The sequence below is a fragment of the Astatotilapia calliptera genome, chromosome 13 (assembly GCF_900246225.1).
Source record: "Astatotilapia calliptera chromosome 13, fAstCal1.2, whole genome shotgun sequence".
Taxonomy (NCBI): Eukaryota; Metazoa; Chordata; class Actinopteri; order Cichliformes; family Cichlidae; genus Astatotilapia; species Astatotilapia calliptera.
The window spans coordinates 21,053,626-21,076,458 of record NC_039314.1 but is presented as its reverse complement, the minus strand read 5'-3'; the positions used below and the strand labels follow the sequence as shown (position 1 = coordinate 21,076,458).

The following is a 22,833-nucleotide window of genomic DNA, read 5'->3' as shown; positions in this document are numbered from 1 at the left end:
TAAAGTTGTTGGTCTTTTTGGACATATTTCACAAATCTGCTTATTTAATTGATTAGATGAGAGGGAAAAAAACACTGCAAAAACTATACCTGTCCATTCTGTCTGACACTGTCTTTTTCTCACTCATTCACTCTGCCCCTTGCCTCCTTTGTGGGTGCCTTATATGCTTTGACCTCTGTGTGATTGACATGGTAATTACCCAATCAACAGATTAGATTGATGGCAGCGCTGTCACAATAGAGGGGATTGATGTGGTCTCTCCCACTCCCCCTTCTTGCTCTTGCTCTCTTACTTCCTTTACCTATCTCTGCCTCTCTACTTCTCTCGTTATCACTCCTTCAGGTGCACTCATCCTCCTTCTGCATGCTCTTTTGTTTGTTGGAAGGCGTGAAAGTAGAAGGTTAGGCGGGGGGGTGACATGAGATGAAGCTGTGGTGATGCTGCTGGCGGGGTGGGGGGGGGACTAATTTTGTTGCCATATTTCTGTTAAATTGCTCAGCTGGGGGGTGAGGTCATCGGAGGAGTGTGAGAGCTGACAGCATGGGGGGGAAAAGATGGTGTGGAGGAAGAGAGACGGAAGGATAAAAAGAAGACGGGAAGGTTAGAAGAAAAGGGAAATGAGAGAAGAGAAAATGAGGGGAAGGTTAAAGGGCGTTGAAGAGACAAAAGGAAGAGCAAGAGAAGTTTGAAGGCGCAAGAGGAGCAGAGCAGAGAGGGTAAAGATCAGTGGAGTCCTTTTATCTGTTGCATTGCTTCCCCTCTAAAAGCCTGTCCAGAGAGACATTAGCCCCTCACAGATAGGTGTGTGAGAGTGTGCCTGATTGTGTGAGAATGATGTATTGGGGCCAAAAGGCTTCATCGCCCACAGTTGTGCTGTCATGAATTCAAAGGCCTGTATTGTTGGGGTGGGTCATAGTGCTTGAATGGGAGGTCACAGGGTTAACACCCCATGATACGCTCTTCTATTCTCTACTGACACAATCCTGTACATGACTGATTGCACAGACCTGGCATCTAACTCGCTCTCTGCTCTCTCTCTCTTTGTCTGTATCTGCAGTAAGGACGTGTCCGGAGCTCTCGAAGCGGCACTCGAGTGTCAGAAGCGCTACAACCACCTGCCTCGCATCCACGACATTATTGTTGCTCTGGTGGAGAAAGGAGAGACTGAGTTACTGCAGAAAGGTTACACACTTTGTACATAGTCATCACGTCCTGTCCTTCAGCTACCTTTTTCCACATCCAGTAACCCATCTATCATCAGTTTGTATTAAAAAAAAATACTAATGGGCAATTTATTTATTTATTTTTCCTTAATATTGTAAAGACTATTAGAGAATCTGGCAATCCCCTAGAAGGAAGCATTTGTCAAGGACTAATTTTTAACAGGAAGAAACCTCCAACAGAACCATATATTTATAACCCACTATAAAACATGGATGTTGCTATTGTCATATCACTCATAGATCCTTTTCAAGGTACCGATGGGTGTGACTTGTAGTTTGACCAACGATTCATCAATCAGACGTTGTTAGCCAGTGAGCATATCTGAAATAATCTTTCTTTCTGAAACATACTAACTAGAATATAGAAAATAGACTTTGCTATATTTTGTTTGACCCAAAATTAGCGGCTGAGCTCATAAACTAATCGGAAAGTGTTTATAGATGTCTGGGCAAACAGCTGCTTTGATGAAAGTTTAGGGCACTTCCTGTATTGTCCTTACATTTCCGGCCAGGAAGCTTCATCCAACCTTTATACTGCCTGTGGTCTGAGCAGGGGCTTAGGGAGTAACTTTGAGTATTGTAACTCCCTTTATTTAGGCCTCCCTCGCTCCTCTCTCTACCGTTTGCAATTAGTACAGAACGCTGCTGCAGCCTTTTATCAGGTGCCAGAATGCATGATCATATTACTCCAGTTTTAGCCAACTTACACTGGCTTCCTGAGAAATTTCGCATTGATTTTAAAATTCTTTTACTCACTTATAAAATCTTAAACAATATCGTGCCTAGCTATTTAACAGAACTCCATTTGTATAATCCTAAAAAGCACTAAGATCTTCAAACCAGATGCTCTTAATACAACCTAAGTCTAGGCTGAAAACCAGAGGTGATCGTGCCTTTGCTATCGCAGCACCTGGACTGTGGAACAGTCTCCCTATTGCCAATCACACTTCCGAGTCTATTCAGTCTTTCAGATCTCGCTTAAAGACTCATCTTTTTACCTTGACTATGACTAGGGCTGTGCGATATGACCAAAATCTCATATCCCGATATAAGACTTCTATCAACACAAAAACATTTTGCATTTTCTGAAACTTCTGTGAATGTCGGGCAGCTCGACTTGCGTGAAGTGTTTCCAGCTGGGTATCGTGTACCTGGAGTTGAGTGTTGCATGAAACTGTACATTTTTAGACATAAGTTGTAACGGCCGCCGTTTTCTTTGTGAGTATTTATTACACGGCGTGCTGCGGGGAAAAGCCTGTTCTAACGTTTGAGTCAAAGGTTTATTTTTTTAGCACCTGGCGGCTCTTTTTTGCTTCTCATCCGTAAACACTCTGCATACTCTTTCACGTTTATTTTGAAAAGTCTCAACAGGATCTTGAGCTTTATTGTGAAAGGTTTATGTGGAAAATAAACAAGCGGACATGCGATGGTTTTACTGTCATTGTTGCTAACGACAACGCATAAAAACAGGCGCTTGTCCGCCTGTAGTGTGGTTATATTAAATATAAGAGAAAGAGAGAACTTTAAGAAATTAATATAGCCACTACAGTGACCATCACAACGATGAAAAAATATTGCTGTAAACGGTTTATTTTGCGACACCACGAAACAAACGATAGCGTAAAATGAAACGATAGACGTTTTTATATCGTCATCCGATATATATCGTTATATCAAACAGCCTTAAGTTATTTTGACTATCATTTGGTTGGCTTCTATGTTTGTCTTGTCTTGTGTTGCTGTTTGGTAAATTTGTCTTATTTTATTTATTTCCTAATTTGTGAAGCACTTTGATGACGTTGTTTTTAAATGTGCTATATAAATAAATTTTGGTTTGGTTTGATTTGATTTATGGAGGGGCAGCCATATGCTATAGCTGGGGTTTAGGCAAGAGGGAAAAAACATAACTACGGGATCATTCAGGTTGTTTGATCGAGCTCAAATCAAATATTTAGTGGTTCCACATCCTCTAAGGACGAGAAGATTTTACATTTTTCTTAAATTTAAATTTTTTCATTTATAAATTATAACATGCATGTTTGTTTTGTCATGCAAACAAGAATAGTCCTGGTGGGATTTCAAACATTTTTCATTAACCTACAGATTAGGAGTGACAAAAGACGGGTTAATCTGAACACTGGACCAGGATTCCCCAGAGTTCAGAAGTTCAGAATAGCTGTGTACTCTGTCACTGCGTCTCACAGCTATAATCCAAATTTTTTCCCCCACTCCAGCTTAGCGTGAACCATTTTTGTTTCCTCTGATTGACTCCAACCTTTTGTTATTCATTTGGGTCTTTGTGTGTGGGGAGGAGCTATTCTAAAGTGCTCATTCAGTGTTTGCGTTAAACGCACATGTAACAAGTGCCAACAATCCCAAGAGAGCATAAGAGGACCAGAGAGTGAGAAAGGTTCAGACCAGGGTCACGGTGAAGCATGTCAGCCAGTCACATTTAGAACAGTCTCCCTGTATGTTGACAGCGATGCGGTGAAAAGGTCAAGTTCGGTGAGCCGCTGGGGCAAGTGGCTCTGGAGTACGTAAAGGTTGAAACTGTACAGTGGAGCACCTCTCCACTTCCTTCCCTCCCCTCTGTCTCCTTTCATTCCCCCAACATGCCAAAAGGTGACAAACCCTCACAGTTAGTCGCTGCACCCTTAAATCCAAAGTAACTCTGATTAAAGTGCTGAAAGAGGCCAGCATGTAAAGCAGTGTCAACTTACGAATAACAAATTACACCGCCTCTCACTCCATCATATAAAGCATCAGAGAGGATGACTTGTGACATAAACCTTGAGTCGCACTCGCAGCATCGTGAGTACCCCTGTGGACCCATGCTGATGCAGTGCACGAATAGTCTAAAAATTCACCTTAAAATACACCTTTTAAAATAAAAGAGAAGAAAAGCTTCCAGCAGAATGGCCTTCAGCTGTCCAAAACACACTAAAAGCATGACACAGCTTGTCAAAATCTTCATTCACATGTGTGACCTTGGTTTGGTTTCAAGCACCAACAGAAAAATAAAGTATAGGGTTTTCAGAGGGTCTGGCAATTATAGCAACTACTGAGCTATTTTCAGATAAGAAGAGGACAGAATACTTTTAACCTGGAAGTTTCAACAGGATCCTGCTGGTGTGGTTCAGTCTTGGGAAGATAGGATTTGCACATAGAAAATGCTACATCATTTAATCCAGTCAGAAACTCTGAAAACTTGTTCACATTGGAGCCAATCAGTGAAATATTTCCAGCTTTAAATGAGTGCAAATGAAGGGAGTAGGATTATTCTTTTTTTTCTGTTTGCTGAATATGCAGATTCATTTAGGTTACTGAAAGTTTGCAGAGTGTGTGTTTGTTTGTGTGTCTGGTACCTGTTCTGAAGCTGCTGGATGGAGATAGTACGTAACGCTGAGCAGAGCGTTTTAGCAAGTTCACCGGGGCAGCTTAGGCTTTCATTCGGGACCTGTGTTTGTTTGAGAGCTGTCTTGATAGGGCTGCTTTGTGAGTGGGACATTGTGCCAAATAATGGAATCAGAAGGAAATGAAGTGTGTGGTGGGTTTGTTTACCTTACGTGCGTTTTTATTCATGACCTTTCTCTGCTCCGTTTCCTCGCCTGTCTGTCTTTCTCTTCAGCCATGGACTTTGTGAGCCAGGAGCGAGGAGAGATGACCATGCTCTATGACCTGTTCTTCGCATTCCTGCAGACAGGCCGCTACCGCGAGGCCCGGAAGATCATCGAGGTAACATTGTGTCTTTATTGGAAGGTTTTATTTGTTTTTGTTAGACTGCACTCTGCCCTCTGATCAGATCAGATCTCCAAAGAAAATTAGTTTCTTAGTCTTGGAGAATCTAGCTGATGAAAAATTGTTCTCCGGTGTGCATGGCCGTCATAAGCCGCACAGGACATGTAGGATGGAATTGCCAACCCTCTTTTTGTTATTGTAAATCATCTGACCTGAATATTCTATGAATATTTATATCTTTGTCATCTTAAGTCCTGCTTTAAAATCTGTGTAGATTAGTGCGAGAAAGAGAGAGGCAAAGCGGGCAGATAAGAAGCGATTTTCACATAAATGGAGAAGGGGTTGGGAATGGACAACAAAATAGAGAGATTGATGAGCAGATGAATAGAGGGATGAGCCTGACAACAGAGGAACAGAAACAAGGCCGATCAGAATGAGAACAAAACAGTGAAAAATATCTTAACTCCCTCGCCCTGACCTTGCTCTCTCTCGCATGTCCTGGCGTGCACTGAAATGGGGATTTGTCCCTCTTGAGGATTTTCAAACCCTCTTAAATATTATCAGCGTGTTATTGTGGCTCTCGCTAGATTGTATGACTGTTATCCTACTTATAATAGCGAGTCAGCTACGTGCTACATGTGTGAGATTGCTGATGCCTTGTAAATAGATGTACAGCTGACCTCGTCATGGAAAAAATAGCTCAGATTTGAATCCCACTGAAATGTTGTAGCACAGTACATACAAAAATCCCCAGACTGCAACTGAAAAAAAATGCAGGAATATTGATTTAAAAGTCCAGCAAGCCTATTTACATGCCTACTGAAAATTAAAGCATACAAGATGTTAGTGGACAATGGCTGCTTTTTAACCATAGTGTGTATTTACTACTTCACACAAAGTATCACATCTACTGGCATTTTTATTAAATAAATAATTGTAATCTTTCCTTATCTGCTTTTCTGGACAAAGTTATCACTTTTCTTCAGATGTAGAATTTTTCTCTCATTACTATAGTCGCTGTTGATTACACTGAAACTCCCTGGACTCCTCCATTTATTTCGGGAATTATTGCCATGACAGGACTCGACGTCCCTGGCCTCAGGAAGCTATTGATTAGTTCTCTCAGAGGTGGGAATTGAAGATCCACAGAACAGGGCCTCTGCCAGACACTTCCATTGCACCCTTTCTGTATGTTTGGGCACGCCAGGCCTATCCGGCCACCTGATCTACTGCACCACCAGGTGGTGACCAGTTCACAGCTCAGCTTCTCTCTTCATCCCATTATCTAACATATGCCTCCATAGATCTGATAATACAATTACAAAAATCAACCTGCAGCCTAGAGTGTGCTGGTAGATATGTATCTGTGAACGCCTTAAAGCAGGGATTATACTTTTCACGAGTCTGTCAGAGTTTGCTCGGGTCCCAGTAATGTAAATTCCATTGCCAGATGGTTAGCGTGAGGGTCTATGGTGGACTTAAAAGAATATGTCAGGAATGACTGCTCGGCAACTGGGTCTCCAGTTCCCCAGTTTTACAGTTAACGGCTTTTCTTTGCTGTCTTTCAGAGTCTAATCAGGAGAAAACAAAAAAAGGCAGTTGATATATTTCAAAAGCCAGGATTCACTTAACCTTCACAGACTTTTAGAACAGTCTAAACACAAAGTTCACTTTTGAACTCCCCCGTATTATACTTGGATGGCGATAGATCCACCGCTGAGGTGATAAACTACAATTGAATTATATCTTTGACTCAAATATGCATACGCACACTCAGATGCACAAATACTTTTTCCCCTGTGAGAGCGTCAAGTGGTAGTCCAGAGTGGTGTCTCTCTTTAGGCTGTGTTTGGTATAATTGGCAGCTGATTAATCACAGCTAATTAAATGTAATGATAGAGAAAGGTGGCCAATTTTGTGCTAAATGGTCATGGTTAGATAGGGGATTGTCAGGTGGCCAGGCCTATTATTGTGTGTGTTATGGTCAAGGTTAGGTAGTATTGCTAAAGAGTGGTAAGCCATTATGTGTTTTTGTGTTAGGGAGAGGGGTTTGCCTCTGCATGTGTGTATTTGTGTGTGTGGGGGGCTAAGTGGCCAGGTGATTAGTGGAATTAGGACATTAGGAATTGAGATGGAGAGGGTTTGTTAAGTGGAGGTGAGGAAAGGTCGACTCCAGCACTTTCTTTTTGTCTATGCACGTAAGTAGGTGGGAGAAACCTGTGAAGATGCTTTGGCAACTAAAGGCTACGCAAGACACTGAGCAAGGTGTCAACAGGGACTCCAGTATAGTTTTATTTGAGCTGTTTGACATGTTTCCTTGATCTCTGAGCGACCTTTTGTTTTTTGGGGGCGTGGGGGTTGTTTCGAACTTGAATTCTTTTCATGTAACCATGCGTGTGTGTAAACTATGTGCCTTCTTATTTCTGAGGATTTTGTTTTTGGCCCAGATTAGGGAGATTTGTCCTGATGGATTCAAAATCCCAAACATATTCGTGTGTGTGTGTGTGTGTGTGTGTGTGTGTGTGTGTGTGTGTGTGTGTGTGTGTGTGTGTGTGTGTGTGTGTGTGTGTGAGAGAGAGAGAGAGTGAGCAGTTGTGGTGCTTTGAGCCCTCAAGACTTTACCAAGTAAAAGGAATCAGAGGCAAAGAGATGGAGCACTTGCACCAGGCCTTAGTCTCTAAGAAGATTAGACAGACTGAGAGAGAGTGAGTGCAACACATTTTAATTTGTCCCTTTGGCTGGTTGGGTAAGAACATAATGCCTTTGCCTGGGACAGCTAGAGGGATGGAGAGGAGGAGCAGGAGAGATTTGGAGGAAGAGGGAGGGATTGAGAGAAGTGGGGATTGAAAGAGGAAAGCATGGCAGTCAGGGGAAGGGATGAAGCTGGTCTTTCCTTTTACTCTCCCCTCTCTCACAGTATGATGGGCTCCCATCAAAGAGGCCAGCAGGGATTGAGCGCTGTTGATCCTCATTCAGATTAACTTCCTGCCAGATCGGTCTGTTCTTTTTTTTTTTTCTTTCTTTTTTTCCTTAGCCAGATTACCAGGAAGACAGGCAGAGTGAGGTTTCTCAATCCTAGTCTTATTCAGATTGTATCAAAGCCCCCAGGAGACAGATGAAATCCTGATCACTGTTATTCCATGATAATCATCTAGTCACTCCTCATATCAGACTAAATCATAGCTACATGAGCCTGCAGATCAATCTATGTCAGCCTTTATTGACAGCCCACACACTCTGTCTGTCTGCATCTCACTGGTGTCCTAAAAATCTGAGCAAATCTCCTGGCTGTAACTGCCGGGGCGGCAGATTCTCTGCATTTGAAATCATAATTTTATTGTTGAAGTTCCTTTTTTAAACGCCATTTTCAAGAGTGTAGTGGGAGGTCTTTCTGTAGTATTTCCACAGTTCATATAGGACAGTTCCAGTGTTGCATTGTGGAGTCCTAGATAATGGTCTCTACTACAAGGTAGAGTGTACTGGAAGTGGCTTCACTGGGTTTTTAAACTTATTCGTGGCAAACATTTGCTATTCCTGCTCCCCACGATATACATTAGCTATGAGAGTTTTTTGTATCAATATTGCTCTAAAATGCACTCAACAATCCTCTTTGTTTGGGTTGCCTCTGAGTTTTCTGCCTTCATTTATTCCCAGACTGTTATTCTGAAATACAGTAGCATATTTTGTATGACTTCCTCTTCTTTGTGGAGCAGAATATATGTTTCTTATGAATCTGGCTGTATGTTTGGAGTGTAGAAGAAATTTCAGATCAGTTAGATGCTTCTATGTTGTTACTGGATTAAAAACAAAAATCTGAAATCCGTAAATCTTTGCACAGCACTGCAAATTTGTCAAATCTGAGTTTTGGATAACTGATTATTGAAAAAGTAATTTAAAGCGAAAAAGTACTTTGCGAACTTCTAATGGACATATTCACTACACTGTGAAACTCAATGATTTCCTCAGATGTAGCTTTGCTAAATGCATGTGTCCGACTCCTGAACACATATTATATATCAGCTCTGTTTTCTTTGTATCAGTAAATTGCCCTTTAGCTTTTATGTATTGATAATCTGCCAAACTAATTATCAAACACATTATCTTTAGAAATAGAGTGACTGAAGATACATCATTGATGATCTTGTAAAACCACTGCACTTTCACAAAGCCTCCTGCCAGCAGACACATTTAATTTTTAAAATCTGTTGTATATCAGCTCGTTATTAGTCTACACCAATAGATGCTAATATTTAAGGACTCTTTATACTGGGGTACGGGTGGATCAGTGTTATGTTAAGGATAATGCTTTAATGGTTTTGTATTATATTGATTTCCACCCTATGTTGTGCACAGTGAAGTAATGTTTTTTTTATTTGTCCTTTAGTTTCGAGAGATAAAAATTCCTTTAAGGGAGACCTAGTCAAGGGCAGCAGAAATTGCAGCAAATATAAATAGAAGTAAAGAAACAAAGACAATTGGCATGAAGTACAGACATTGTAGTAATAATAATAGTGACACTGATAAAATATAAGCCTGGTGTTGGAAGATGTTATTAACCGGGATCAAGTAAAAAATAAAAAAAAATAAAAAAATTGAAGTATATCTTGTTGCTATGCAGCATCTGACCAGTTATTTGACATCTGAGACATGTGAGGAACAATTTACTGAAGCTGCTATTTATCAATTAATCAACTGATTTCTTTTGTCTGTTTTCTTTTATCTAGACCCCTGGGCTGAGGGCAAAGCCTGGACGCGTGCAGTGGTATGCAGAGAAATGCATTTTAAATAACCAGGTAGGTAACACAAACACACACACACAGGCCTAAAATTACCAAAGCCACACAAAGAAGAAGAAGGAAAGAATATAAAAGAAAAAAAACAAAAACAAAGTTAAAGTATATATTCTGTCTGTGTGTACAGCTAGAGGCCTTGGAGCAGATGGTGGACATGACAGCCAAGCTGTTTGAGTGCGACAGAGATGAGATGTACAATTATCTCCTCCGACTCTGCAGTAAGTCTTTTCCTTTCATTTGTCTGTGTGCTCTTTTATTTGGTTTCTCTGTTTGTGGGTTTGACCTACAAACTGCCCCCCCCCCCCGACCTCATCTTCAGTTGCGACTTTTCACCTCTGGGTGTGCCTCCTGAGCTCATTCCCAGACCTTGAGTGTGCAGCAGAATGGGATCAGTCAGAAGTCAGCAGAAGACATGGTGTGATTGCTACACTGGAGAGCAGAACAGATAACGCTTGTGATTGGAGTGTTAAAGCTGATTGTCGACCCATTACCCTTCCCTACACACACACACACACACACACACACACACACACACACGCACACACCACTAGCTGGTGTGTTTGATAAATTACAGCATAGTTGAGGGTCAGTCTGTTGATCAGATTAGTGCTTTGATTGCCTTCTCTCAGCATGGAGCGCTTTGTCAGAAATTGCTCTCTTGAGCATGCTGGGTAGTGAGCTGACTATACAGGCTCACAGGTCTGTGTGTCATGGCTTCCAATAACAAATCATAAACATTTTCTCATTCTCACTGCTTTGATTCTGGTTGCTTTCAGAGGAGACCAACAATTGGCAGAAGGCAGAAGCCATGTGGACGAAGATGCAGGAGGAGAACGTCATTCCCAGGGAGAGGACTCTGCGTTTACTGGCAGACATCCTGAAGAGTAATGGCCAGGAGGTCCCTTTCGAGGTACCTGAGGTAAGGTCCCTTGCAATAAAATGATAATCCCAATAATGCTCAGTTGGCAGGTCTGTTATTAGAAAGATGATTGCCATGAGCAGGGAAGGCAAACCTAAAAGCAAAGGCAAGAAGAAAGAGCTGTGAAGGTGCCTGATATTAAATATGACATACAGCCCTGTAGCACCAATGGTAAGACTCAACATAGTGGGCCTGTTCATAGTTTGTGTCCTTAAGTCTTTAATCACAGCAGTCAATTTGATCAGTTGAAGTAATTACCTGTCAGGTAATATTTCCCTTTTTTTGAATTTTTATTGTCTAAAAAGCTATTTTTTATGATGTGAGATTGTTGCTATTTTGAGATATTATATTAAGTCATTGTTTAATCAATAATTAACAAATCATTGAGGCGTTCCCCAAGGCTTTGTCCCAGGACCACTTATGGTTTGAATATAATGCTTCCTCTCAGCCAGATCATTCATAGCCTTAATATTGCCCATTCAGTTTTGCTCATAACACAGTATTAAATCTCTCTCTGCTGTGCAACACCAGTAGCCTTGACAGTCTATTGACCTTTCTAAATGGCATCAAATCCTGGCTATCTCAGAACCTTCCAAAGTTCATTTGATAATAACTTTTATATATTACCTATTGGTCAGAAAGAATTCCACTTCTCTAGCCTACACTAAGTGTAGCTCACCTAAAATGTCAAGCATTGAGCTCATAGCCTAACAGGGACTTTTGGATACTGAGCTCTGTTTTGATGTTCAAACAGGAGGAACAGTCTGATGATTGAGATCAGAATGACAATTTCATTTATTCTTATAATTCTCTCTTTAAAATATTTTTTAATTCTAACACTTTTGTGACTGTTTAACAGGCGGTGCTGTTGATTTTATTTTTCCTGTATTTCTTATTTTGTGCCTTGTTAGTGTTTTGTTTGTTTTATAGTAATCAATTCTAAGGCTTGCTCAGCCCTCTTTGATGGTTTATACCTAAAATTGCATGGTAATAACACAATAATTACATTTAATATTCGGTACATTACTGGTCCTGTACTGATGTGGCAAAGTGCTTTAAAAGTTGCACTCCCTCATTCAAATCACAATGGTCTAATTACTGCTTTTTTTAAAATTTAGATGACACTACATGTTTATTTTTTTTGTCTGAATAAAACTGTTGCTGACTGAATCGATTAACCAAAGAGCAGGTTGACCTCAGACTCTGATTGTAGGAGCAACCCCCCCACGCCCCCCAAACAACCTCTGAAAACTCTTATCAGCCGCTCTCCATGCAGCCCCCCTACTCTGCTCCACTTTAAGCCCCTGTTCATTACATGCAGAGGAAACAGGATTGAAGCTCTGATCTGAAGTGTAGTCAATCAGACCGGTTGGCTGGTGAAAGGAATTACAGCTCGATCTGTCTCTAAATCTGTAATGCCAGACTAATTTAGCCAGACACTAAATGCTACCATATGGTTGTCGCTTGATGCTTGGCTCGATATGAGTGTTGAGCTGTAACGAAATTAAATGGAGAGAATTAAATTTTATTTCTTTACTAATTAAATACAATAATTAGTAAAGAGATGAAGTCTTAAAGCCTTAAATTCCTCTTGTTTGCTTCATTCCTTCACTATGCATTTTTCCTGAGCTTGGTGTGCGCGCCTGAAGCAGCCTGAAGCATGATGAGACAGAAAGTGATTGCCGTTGCCTGAAGCGATGAACTTCGTGACCCCAGGGGCTCTTGAGTTGACACCACCCGCTCCAGCACACACATTCTCTAGCACGCACACTTTTCCTTTGCCCCTGGGGTGCCAAACCTAATTTGCCCCCAGCCGATACAGCTTAACCCCCTTCCCTTGCTGCTACATGGGTGATCGAGCATTATGGGACCTTGCCCTGCTTGTCAGGCATTATTGCACTGTCATATATGCACATAAACACACCAGCTCTTTCCCAGGACACAGCTGAACATGTTTCAGACCTTAATACTTGGTGTAGCTGCATTTTGTGGGCATCAGACTGAGTTTAAGCATTGTTTTACACGTGTGTTTGTGTGTTGTTTTTCTAGACCTGGTACCAGCAAGCTGCCACCACACAGCAGGTCAAGTTCGCAACAACCCCCACTGCAACTGAAAGTGTTAGTGATTACCAGGTCCGTCTGTTGGCCCTCTGTAAGAAGGGCAAGGCCAAAGGTAAGCAGCAGGAGGTCCTGCTATTGTTCTCCTGTAAGACTTAGAGGGGAGACATACTACATTTGCCATACTTAAAACATCAGAGGTGTATAAAATGACCAATTCCAGTCTCTTAAAACTAGAATTTGAGAATATAAGAGAATAGAAATTGTTTATCAGGCAATTTCTGTTTTATATTCAAAGAGTTGTGCAATATTTCTGCAAAACCATGTGAAAGACTCATTGCCAGTTATTGCAAACGCTGGATTGCAGTTGTTTCTGCCATAGTTAGCAGAACCAGTTATTAGGTTAATGGGCGATTGGTTTTTCTCAAAGGGCTAGGTAGGCTTGGATACCTTTTTTCCCTCTTAATAAATGACATCATCATTTAAAAACTACAGTTTGTATTTGCTCTGGTTATTTTTGACTGATCTTCGATTAAGAAATCTGCAAAAAAATCAGAAATCGGGAAGGGGTAAGTATTTTTTCATGGCACTGTATGTATTGCACCTGCAAAACAAATTATCTCCAAAAGCATCGAAATGTTTTTCTTTGCTCAACCCCAGTTAGCATCTTGATAAATTACAGTCTGCTACACTCTTACGTGGGATTCTCTTTCCTAAGAAAGTTTTTTCTCCCCAAAATTGAGCATCTAACTTTCTGACATGTGGGGTTTTTACCTGCCCACCTTTTCATTTTGCTTTCTGCTGATTCATGCTGTGTAGGCATGGCATTTTCCTCTTGACCCAGCATTTTTTTTAATTGTACTATTGGTGAAATCTACTGAGTGCCAAGCCTGCTGATTCATTGAGGGGGGGAAAAGAATAAATGTCAAATTATACTTGAAATGAAGTAGTTCATATAGCAGTCTTGGGTGAATACTGTTCAAAACAGATGCTGTTAAAGGCGCAATAAAGTGCCTGCTGTCATAGGAATGGGTCAGGTTTAATTACTGTTCAAGTTTTAAGGCGGTCACAGACACTTTTGGACAAGTTCAAGGTATCCAAACATCACACACCTGGCCAGGTGGTTGATTTTTGAAAGATACATGTCAGAATTTATTTGTCATACTGCCTTCACCACAGTTGAAGAACATCACCTTAAATTATTATTACCTTTTAAACAATGTTTGTATGTAATTACAAATATATAAATTTTCCAACTACTTTAGATACTGCAAATACATGTTTTCCTATAAATATTGAGGAGAAATGGTAACATCATGTTTTACTATTGTGTGTTCAGATTAGGCTGTTCCAATCCATCAATACAAGGATAATCTTAAATTCTATTTTTCAGTTATCTCAGCCAATCTTATCACTCACTTTTCCCCTCTCCCTTTTTTCTTGCTTTCTTCCTGCAGAAGCATTCGGGATGCTAAAGGAAGCTGACAAAAAAGGTGTGGCACTAGGCCCCTCCCCCTACGACCACCTGATTCGTGCTCTGTTGGCTGAGGGATCTATGGATGAAGCCATGGCAGTCAAGGACATGTAGGTGCATTAATATCTTGATTTGTGCCAAAATCATCTGGAAAAAAGCATTAAAATATTACTGCTTATAGTCTCAGTTTATTGTCTTGTACGTATCCCTGGTTGCTAAAAAGACTTCAGGTTGTGCAGAAGTCTATGCGGACTTGTAAATGCTGCTGTGTTTAGGGGCTTAATGTCTAGTATGAAAATCATACAGTCTTGCACACAATGCAAAAGAACCCTTTTCATTTGTAGGTGTAATGCAAGTGTTGGTAATCTCACACAATGCCTGGATTGCAGATTTTAAATTCGCATCTGGAGGAATGTCACTGGTGAATTCATCTCCATCCAGCTCACAGTCAGCTTTGAAGTGAATTTGTATGATGGATTGTCAGTTTTATAATGGATCACACCCTAAAACATGCAGTAGGAGGGTTTTCCAATGCTGTCAGGTTTAGCAGTTTGGCGTGACATAATGCAGTTCTCTCCATACATCTGCTTTGATTTACAAGGAGTGGGTTTTAGCTTTTGTTTTAGAAGGGCAATCAGATTTTTTCCCGATATCTAAGTATGATAACCAACTAATTGTGTTTAGTTTTTCCTTGAAAATCAACAGTAGCAAAACAAAAGGGATCCCTTTCCATAGTTGTTCATATTTTAGAAGAGGTAACATAAGTGAAATATCCAGCCCCTAAAGCAGACAGAAAGCATAGCAGTTTGTATTAAACTTACAATTCAACATGTAGTTTAATGCTCTGCTACTTTTCCGGTCACTCCTCAGCTGGTGGTAGCAGGTCGCCTCAGGCTAAATCTGCAGCTCCTCAGTAGACATGAGGATTACAAACTGATTGTGTGCTAACACATTCAGTTCTGCTGGATATGGACAATGGTTCTTACTAAGCCCTGAGAGACACACACACGCTTGGATATATAGATTAATTTTGGTTCTCTGGAAAGCGGGTGACTTTGTGCAGGGACATCGGTCTTCTTCCAATTAGTAATGTATCATGTGTTGTTGTTTCGTTCGTGGGCCATATCAGGGCTTAGGCCTGGAGACGAATGGATGGACAGACAGAGGTATTAAAGATGCGAGCTTAGCACAGGGCTGATCTTCTTCTCTGTTTTGTCTTTTATAGGTAATCTCCAACTTTCCCTTTTTTCTGTCTCCTTTTGTCCCTTTCTTTATATCACTTTCTTTCTGCAGAGGAGAAACACAGAAGCAAAGAGTTACGATAATAACATAATGACACACACTGACTGAAGAGCTGCAGTTACTAATTTGTGCTGAAAGAAAAAACATGTAAAAACATCTATTACACTATCAGTCTCTTCCCTGTTTCCAGCTCCCTACATGGTTCACTCTCTTATATTATGAGAAATAATCATATCAATTTTAGAGCCGTGTTTCAACAAGCACAAGGCAATACAAGCGATAACCCATCTCCAGTCTCTGTTTGAATTGGTTTATGGCATCCCTGCCTGGATAAAAGCTTAGTTTATCTGCGCTCTTAATGAGAAGTGAAATGAGCTGAGAGGAAAGTCGGGGAGAAATGGAAATGGAAAGGAAAGGATGGAGATAAAAGGGGCTAAATGGGAAAAGAGGAGTGAACAAGGGGAGGAGGGCTAGATTTAATCACGTACGGGGATAATGAAGACGCTATAGGCATTAATTCTCAGTGTGTGTGGGTGTGTTTGTTTTTGGGTAATCTGTACAGAATTGAGCAGCGGGGTACTTATGGTGAGATTAAGGGATTGGGAGAGAGTGATGATGAGAGAGAAGAAGAAGTGGGTGACGCACAATATCCCTAGAAGGAGAAGGTGAGAGTGTGTGTTGGGAGACAGCTTCTGGAGATTTTCTTCCACCTGATAAGAATAATTCTGACCCGCTGCTCAGTCTCCGCAGCAATCTGTCGCCGACCCTGTTACTCCTCCAATCTCCGGCGTGACCCTGTCACAGCGGCCGCCGGATGCTGCCCGGCCTGGTGTCGCCACAGTGATAAGGATTGCCAGCCTGATGCTCAATTGAGCGGGCAGATTAATCTGGTTGCAGGGGTATAATAATAAAAAGGGGGGGGAAAGGCAGGAGGCAAGCTTGATTGAGGTTTTAGTGGCAAAGAAATGAAAAAGAGGAGGGCTGGAGAGGACAGCAAGTTAGATGGACATGCGGAGTGAAAGGAGGAGGATTTGATGAGAGGGAGCAGCTCCCAGAGGAAGGAACATCACGTATACGACAACATCAATCAACCGCTTGATGTCTGCATTATTTTCAGGTCACAGAGAAGCTCAGACTTGTTTTCAATCAGATTTGTTCCTATTGTCTTGTCTGTCATATATCTTTCAGCTCATGCGTTTATCCCCTCTCTCTCTATGGAGTCTAACGCTTTTCAAAATGCGATGCCTGATAATGGCGGGGACGACACCGTCGCACGGCTATCGCAGATTATAAAGATGTGTTTTTAGAGATACAGTATCGGCTTTAAAGTTGGAAATAATGGACTTGCCCATAGCATCGTTCAGATATGGAACAAATCTGTCATGTATATTATGTATTTCTGATATCAAGAAATGGAAATATTAATAGAGGCATTATGAGAGTCAAATATCTTTAAAAATAAACCCAAACAGAAACACTGTGGCGATGATTTGCACATTTATCTTATTTTTACATAATTTACTCAACTACATATGTGACAAATTGAATTTTGTTTAGCAAAAAAGGTATAAATAAAATGTTAGTAGAACATTTTTCTTACAATGGGCAAAACAATATTTGTAAATTGCCAAAATCTCAGAGGCAGCTTTGTCTGAAATGGATAGCTTTGTCTGTTTTTGTTTATTACTTTCCAACTTTGTGCAAGAACATGAAATCTTAATTCTCTTCTTCATTGTCGTCTTCTTTTAGCGGCTCCCTTTAAGCGTAACCACAGCGGATAACCTGCCTGCTGCCAAGCATCCCCTTCTGTCAAACCAACCCCTCTGCATCTCCTCCTTCACTACATCCATGAATCTTCTCTGTGGTCCTCTTCTTTTCCTCCCATCTCAGTCTTGTTTCTCAAACTTTGTCTCCAAACTGCTCAACCTGAGCTGTCCCTCTGATATACTAATTTCTAATCCCATCCTTTCTGGTCACTCGCATTGAAAATACGAGCATCTTCAACCCTGCCACTTTCAGCTTGGCCTCACCAAGCCATACATAACAGCAGGTCGCTCTATCATCTGTAAACTCTTCCTTTCACTCTCGTATTTATCCATCTTGTGTAACTAATATAAAATTGGAAATTATTTTAACATTTAGTAGCTCACAATTGATGTGAGACAAACAAACATCATCAATCCCTTTGGCTGATGTATTGGTGCACTCCTAGCGTATTCTCTAGTTTGTCTTTTTCTTGTGTATTACTGTAGTACACCACAGATAACCAAGGAATTATTTGTCTCCCCTAGTGCTGAAACTCGGGTGCCAGGTTTCAAGCTGACTGATATTGCCAGCAGTTTACTCATCATCACACAAAGCAAGAAAGGCCAGGTCAAAGGTAAGAAATGGACATGCATGCTTAACACAAGCATATACATTGTTTTTTGTACACACAGTCACTTGTTGCACTCCTCCACAGAGGCTCTTGAGAGACTGAAGTCTATGCTTCAGTTGGACCATGTGCCCTCGCATCTTGCCATCACCAGGCTGGTTCAGGCTCTGGGTAGTCACGGCAACGTGGAGGGGATCCAGGATGTGGAATCACTAATAAAGAGCCTTGGTACAAGCCCCAACTTGTCCAGCATGGTGTTTGTCAACAACACTGCCCTGGCACACATCAAAAAGTAAGTTTATATGTGGAGATTTGTCAGTGGACCTGTTAGGTTCACAGCATGTACAGCTTTTCAGACATTCCCCAATATCTGTTCATCCATCACCACCAACGTGTAGTGAAATGTTTGGACATTTAGCAGGAAAAAGATGACTGAAGATAGGTTGCATGAGCAAAATGTTTCAACGCAGTCGAGTGAGTCTTTTATGCCATTTCGTAAGCACTGTTGGATATAAACAGTTTAATGCACTACCCCACAGGAGAGTGTGGCAAGATCCAGGCTGACACACTGTTAAAGTAAAAGCTTACAGGGCTGCCAGGGCGTTAAGTACAAATGGGAAACACGGGCATAATAGGATTATTCATGGGTTCCTTTTAATGTCATGAAAAGAGCCGTCCTCCGTTCCTCCTTTGTCTCTTCTCAAACTGCAGAGCAAAATAATAAAATGCATTGTGCATCAAAGTTTCATTGTGCCACTTGTGCATTAGAGCCGTGCGCCAGCTCGAACAGAGGCATCCCCGCGCCATCTCAGAGGGACAGCGAGAAGTGAAGAACAGCAAGGCGGTCTCACGCCTGATTGGCCATCGTAGCGCGGATCTGTCAGCTTGAACTCTGACCTCTGGGAGCTGCGCTCTGAGCCTCCGTGACACATGCTTCCCCTTTGTATCTGAGTCAAGCTGACTGGTTAAGAGCAGCGGCGGAAAAGCAAGCGGTCCCGGAAAGCGGGGCACCACATTTAGAGGGGCCCTTTGCTGAATTATTCAGACGGTCCCAGTCGCAACAATCAGCGTAGATATGTTCCCCCACCTCCAGACACTCACACTTTTATATATATATATATATATATACACACACACACGCACACACCCTGGAAGTTAAATATTCATCACGACTGGTGACGGCAGGGGGTGAGCAGGGAGCATAAAGTGTTAGTAGTGTAGCTGGGTTGCCAGTTTGAGTTGTTTTAGGTTTGTAATGCTGTGGTATGCAGGCTTTGTGTGGTTGTGGCAACCTCAGCAGAAAAACATTTCACAGAATAGGCGGGAGAAAGAGTGTGCACTCAGAGGGAGGCTGTAAGGGACAAAAAGTGAAACTAATATAATTTTAATATTACATTTTAGATATATTTAAAGTCCAAAAATGGCATTTTGGAGTTTTTGTTTGTTTTGGTTTTGTTGTCGTTTTATCGGCCACTTTATCCCATTCTTGGTCTCTTTAAAAACAGCTGTATTGGAGGTTTATGCATGTTGCAGTTTACCCATAATAAGTTAGTGCGAATTCAGAATGAAACCTGATCTTTTTTGAGGACAAATCAGGTGTGGAGGTTTGGTGGTGGTTGGGTGTGTAACAAGTCCAACTTTTAAACAAGGAACCTGCTTTCTCTCTAATGAACTTGGACAACTTAAATCACATTGTGAGGTTTAAAGTGTTGCATTACTTTCGAGTTTTACGCGAATTTCCAACTCTATATTTTTAGTCTTAAGCTCATCACAATAATAAACCATATATCCGCTCTCACTGGCGACTTATAAATGGAAGACTAGAGCACTAACAAGCCTGAAAGTCCCACACCATTACACCACCAGCAGCAGCCTGAACTGCTGATACAAGGCAGGATGGCTCAATCCTTTCCATGTTGTTTAAGCCAAACTTTGACCCTGTCATCAACTTTTTGTTTTGTTTGTTTTTTAGTTTAGTTTTTTTCCCAGTCTTCACGTTGTCCAGTTTCAATAAACCAGAATGAACTTAGCAGGTCATCTCATCCATGCCTATATGCCTTAATGCATTGTGTTAATGCCATGCCATAGGACGATTACATATTAGCATTAATGAACGTTTAGAAAGATATACCTTATAAAATGGCAGGTGTGTGAATATAACAGAAAATTTGTATCTGTCTCCCTCTGCAGTGATGATGTGTCGTCTGCAGTAGAGTTGCTGGAGGGAATCTACACCAGTCCAGACAGCACAAACCCCAGCATGTCCTTCGTCTTTAGAAAGGTTCTGGAAGCTGGGAATGACCATGCCATGGACAAGTGTAAGACATAAGCAGAAATATAAGGCCACAATCAAAGTAACTGATTTAAACTGAGTGTTGCTCAATAATCCTTTACCAACACAACATGTCGTTCTGTAGTGAGCGCTATGGCCGAGCGGCTAGCCAACCACTTTGCCTGCTACAGACCAGCTTCAGACCTCTTCCTCCAGCTGCTGGATATGGACAAAGTGGAGGACGCCAAATTCATGCTGGCTGTAAGTGTGTGTGTGTGTGTGTTAGCTCATAGGCTAAAAGCCAAGACATTTTGGTTTGAAGTGTCAGAAGTATACTTTTAGCCAAGTGTTGTCCAAAGGTATGTTAGATTTGGATTATTTATCTCCTCTGGCTTGGTTGTAGCCTTCTGTGGCTGAGATGAGCTAGAATACTCATAATTAATATTAGAGGGAAATTAGCTACCTTTCATACATCGATACATTACTTTTCTCACGTTACTTCAAAAAAAATGTGCAAAAATAGAAATGAAAGAATCTGCTGTGAAAATGAAAACTTAACTATTTCTTATGGCCAAGTTAAGGTACCATTTAAGCCCTGCTGAGTTTTGTTTATTCAGCTTGGAATTGGAGCAAAATGCACATACTAAGTGATGTTCTTCATTTTTTTTTTTTTTTTGTGACCACTTTGGATAAATTTTAAATCATATGGGGTGTTTCTGTCCCAGTGAGCGCTTCTCCATTTGACTGCTCTGTGCTTTTACATTTTAAATTATGATATCAAAGTAATTAAAATCTGCCAAAAGAGGGGAGAAAATATCAACAAGGGACCTTGTAGTGAATTTAGTCCATCACAACTCCCAGTTGCTTTCATCCAGTTGTCAGACCCCAGTGTTGTTGGAGAGGTTCTCCTGCCACATTCGTTCACTTATTTATCCAACCTTGCGTTGATGTCAGGAAAAGCTTGCCCGCTTTCCACCACTGAGTCATGTGGTCTGAAATTTGCCTCCTACTCTTTCACTTATTCAACAGTTCGTATATTACAGCTCAATGACTTTGCATTGAGCCTGGGGATATAAATATGTAGCAGCTAGATGGGTGAGAGACAGGAGATGGATGGAGAGCATGGTGCAAAATAAGAGAGACAGAAATGAAGAATCGAAGGCCTGCAATGTACAAAATAATTGTTTGCCCAAGTTCAGTGCATCTCTTGGGACAATAATGGTCCCTTATTCGCAATTGGACACCACACCAGGTAGCTCTGCATGGAAGGACCTGGGAGGCTGTGTCTCCTTCTTGGTTTGATCCAGGGATCTTGCAAATCCTTAAAAAAAAACTAAATTAAAAAACAAACAAACTGTAGCATTAACACAAAATTAAATCAATGGGACACTGGTTTCACCTTTACACTGCTTCCCTGTTAAGTAAAACATCAAATCAAGAGACAAATAAAGTCTAAAATAGGCCTTCTCTGAAACATTTTGTCTGCACAGCAGCATAAGTTGCTCCCAAATGTTATCACTAGTCTGTGCGCACTGATGAATCCCCACACAAATGCAGATGACTCAAATCACCTTTATCTATATAGCGCCTTTAAAAACAACAGGATTTGACCCAAAGTGCTTTTCAGCTCTGGCAGATGGATTAACAATGCAAGTATACAAAAATACACAGAACAGGGATCACAGGTTAAAAACAAGTCTAATACAAACCCAGAAAACACGATAAACACATGTATATGCTAAGAAATGGATCAGTAAAAGGAGAAATTTGTAAACAAACAAACAATATTAAAGACAAACACATAAAGTCAATTGGAAAAACTAATAAAGTTTAAATCGCATAAATGGCACAGGATGGCTTAAAAAATAAGAGTGCAATTGAACAGTGACGTCCTCAGACTGATATAAGAAAGCAATGCATTAAATGGTAACATTCTTGCTTTTACCACATATTTTCCTTACTGTATTTTTCCTGTTGCAGTAGAGCTGGGCGATAGAACGATAACGATATGTATCGCGATATAACTTTTACTCGCTAGAGAAATTAAGCTATCGCGATAGACCTCGCCGCTCTTGTCCTCAAAAAAAAAAAAAAAAAAAAAAAAAGGTCAGCCAATCCAAATTAAGTAGGGCAGAGCCGAACCAATCACAGCCGCAGCGTCACGTCGCGTGACTTGTTACGTACAGCACAAGTGCCAAGCCGCACGTGTGTTTGTTTGGGACGCAGCCAGCGGGTAATGGAGCCAGCGCGTAATGGAGGAAATGAGTGTGCCGACTAGAAAAATCAACCGAGCGTGACCGAAGAGAAAACAGATGATGGTTCCAATGCCGGAGAGATTGTCGAACGGAAGAGCCATAGAAGTTCCGTAGTGTGAAGGTATTTCGGCTATTTCAAGTCTGACAAAAAATAGAGTAGCGTGCACTGTAAATTGTGCCGAAAGCAAGTCTGGAAATACAATAAACTGGTGCATGCGTCACACTGTGCGCCACGTTATTGTTTCGGTGAAATGAATTTCTACAATACTGTTACTGTTAATTCTACTCTCTGCAGTGTTTAAATGCTTACATATACACACAGTTACTGTCCCTCCACACATACGACTCAGTTCTGCTTCTATGCCCCAGCTTTGTTTACGTTTTCCCACCGAGGCTTCTAGACTTCTGATTGGCCAATATTTCTGCACGGTTAGGAATCTAGCGCCACCTGCTGCTTTGGCATGTTCATAGCAGCGTTTTCCTTC

At 41.1% G+C, this 22,833-nt stretch overlaps 1 protein-coding gene across 1 annotated transcript in view; it reads left to right on the top strand.

Annotated features, from left to right (window-relative positions):
- Positions 1-22,833, top strand: part of lrpprc (leucine-rich pentatricopeptide repeat containing) — a 60,418-nt gene that overhangs the window by 30,166 nt on the left and 7,419 nt on the right. Inside the window, exons 24-34 of the mRNA XM_026189310.1 lie at positions 1,058-1,182; positions 4,852-4,958; positions 9,686-9,754; positions 9,882-9,972; positions 10,531-10,673; positions 12,723-12,846; positions 14,189-14,315; positions 17,739-17,827; positions 17,909-18,113; positions 20,012-20,139; positions 20,239-20,354. Coding sequence (XP_026045095.1) covers positions 1,058-1,182; positions 4,852-4,958; positions 9,686-9,754; positions 9,882-9,972; positions 10,531-10,673; positions 12,723-12,846; positions 14,189-14,315; positions 17,739-17,827; positions 17,909-18,113; positions 20,012-20,139; positions 20,239-20,354 — 1,324 coding nt within the window. The remainder of the gene's footprint in view (positions 1-1,057; positions 1,183-4,851; positions 4,959-9,685; positions 9,755-9,881; positions 9,973-10,530; positions 10,674-12,722; positions 12,847-14,188; positions 14,316-17,738; positions 17,828-17,908; positions 18,114-20,011; positions 20,140-20,238; positions 20,355-22,833) is intronic.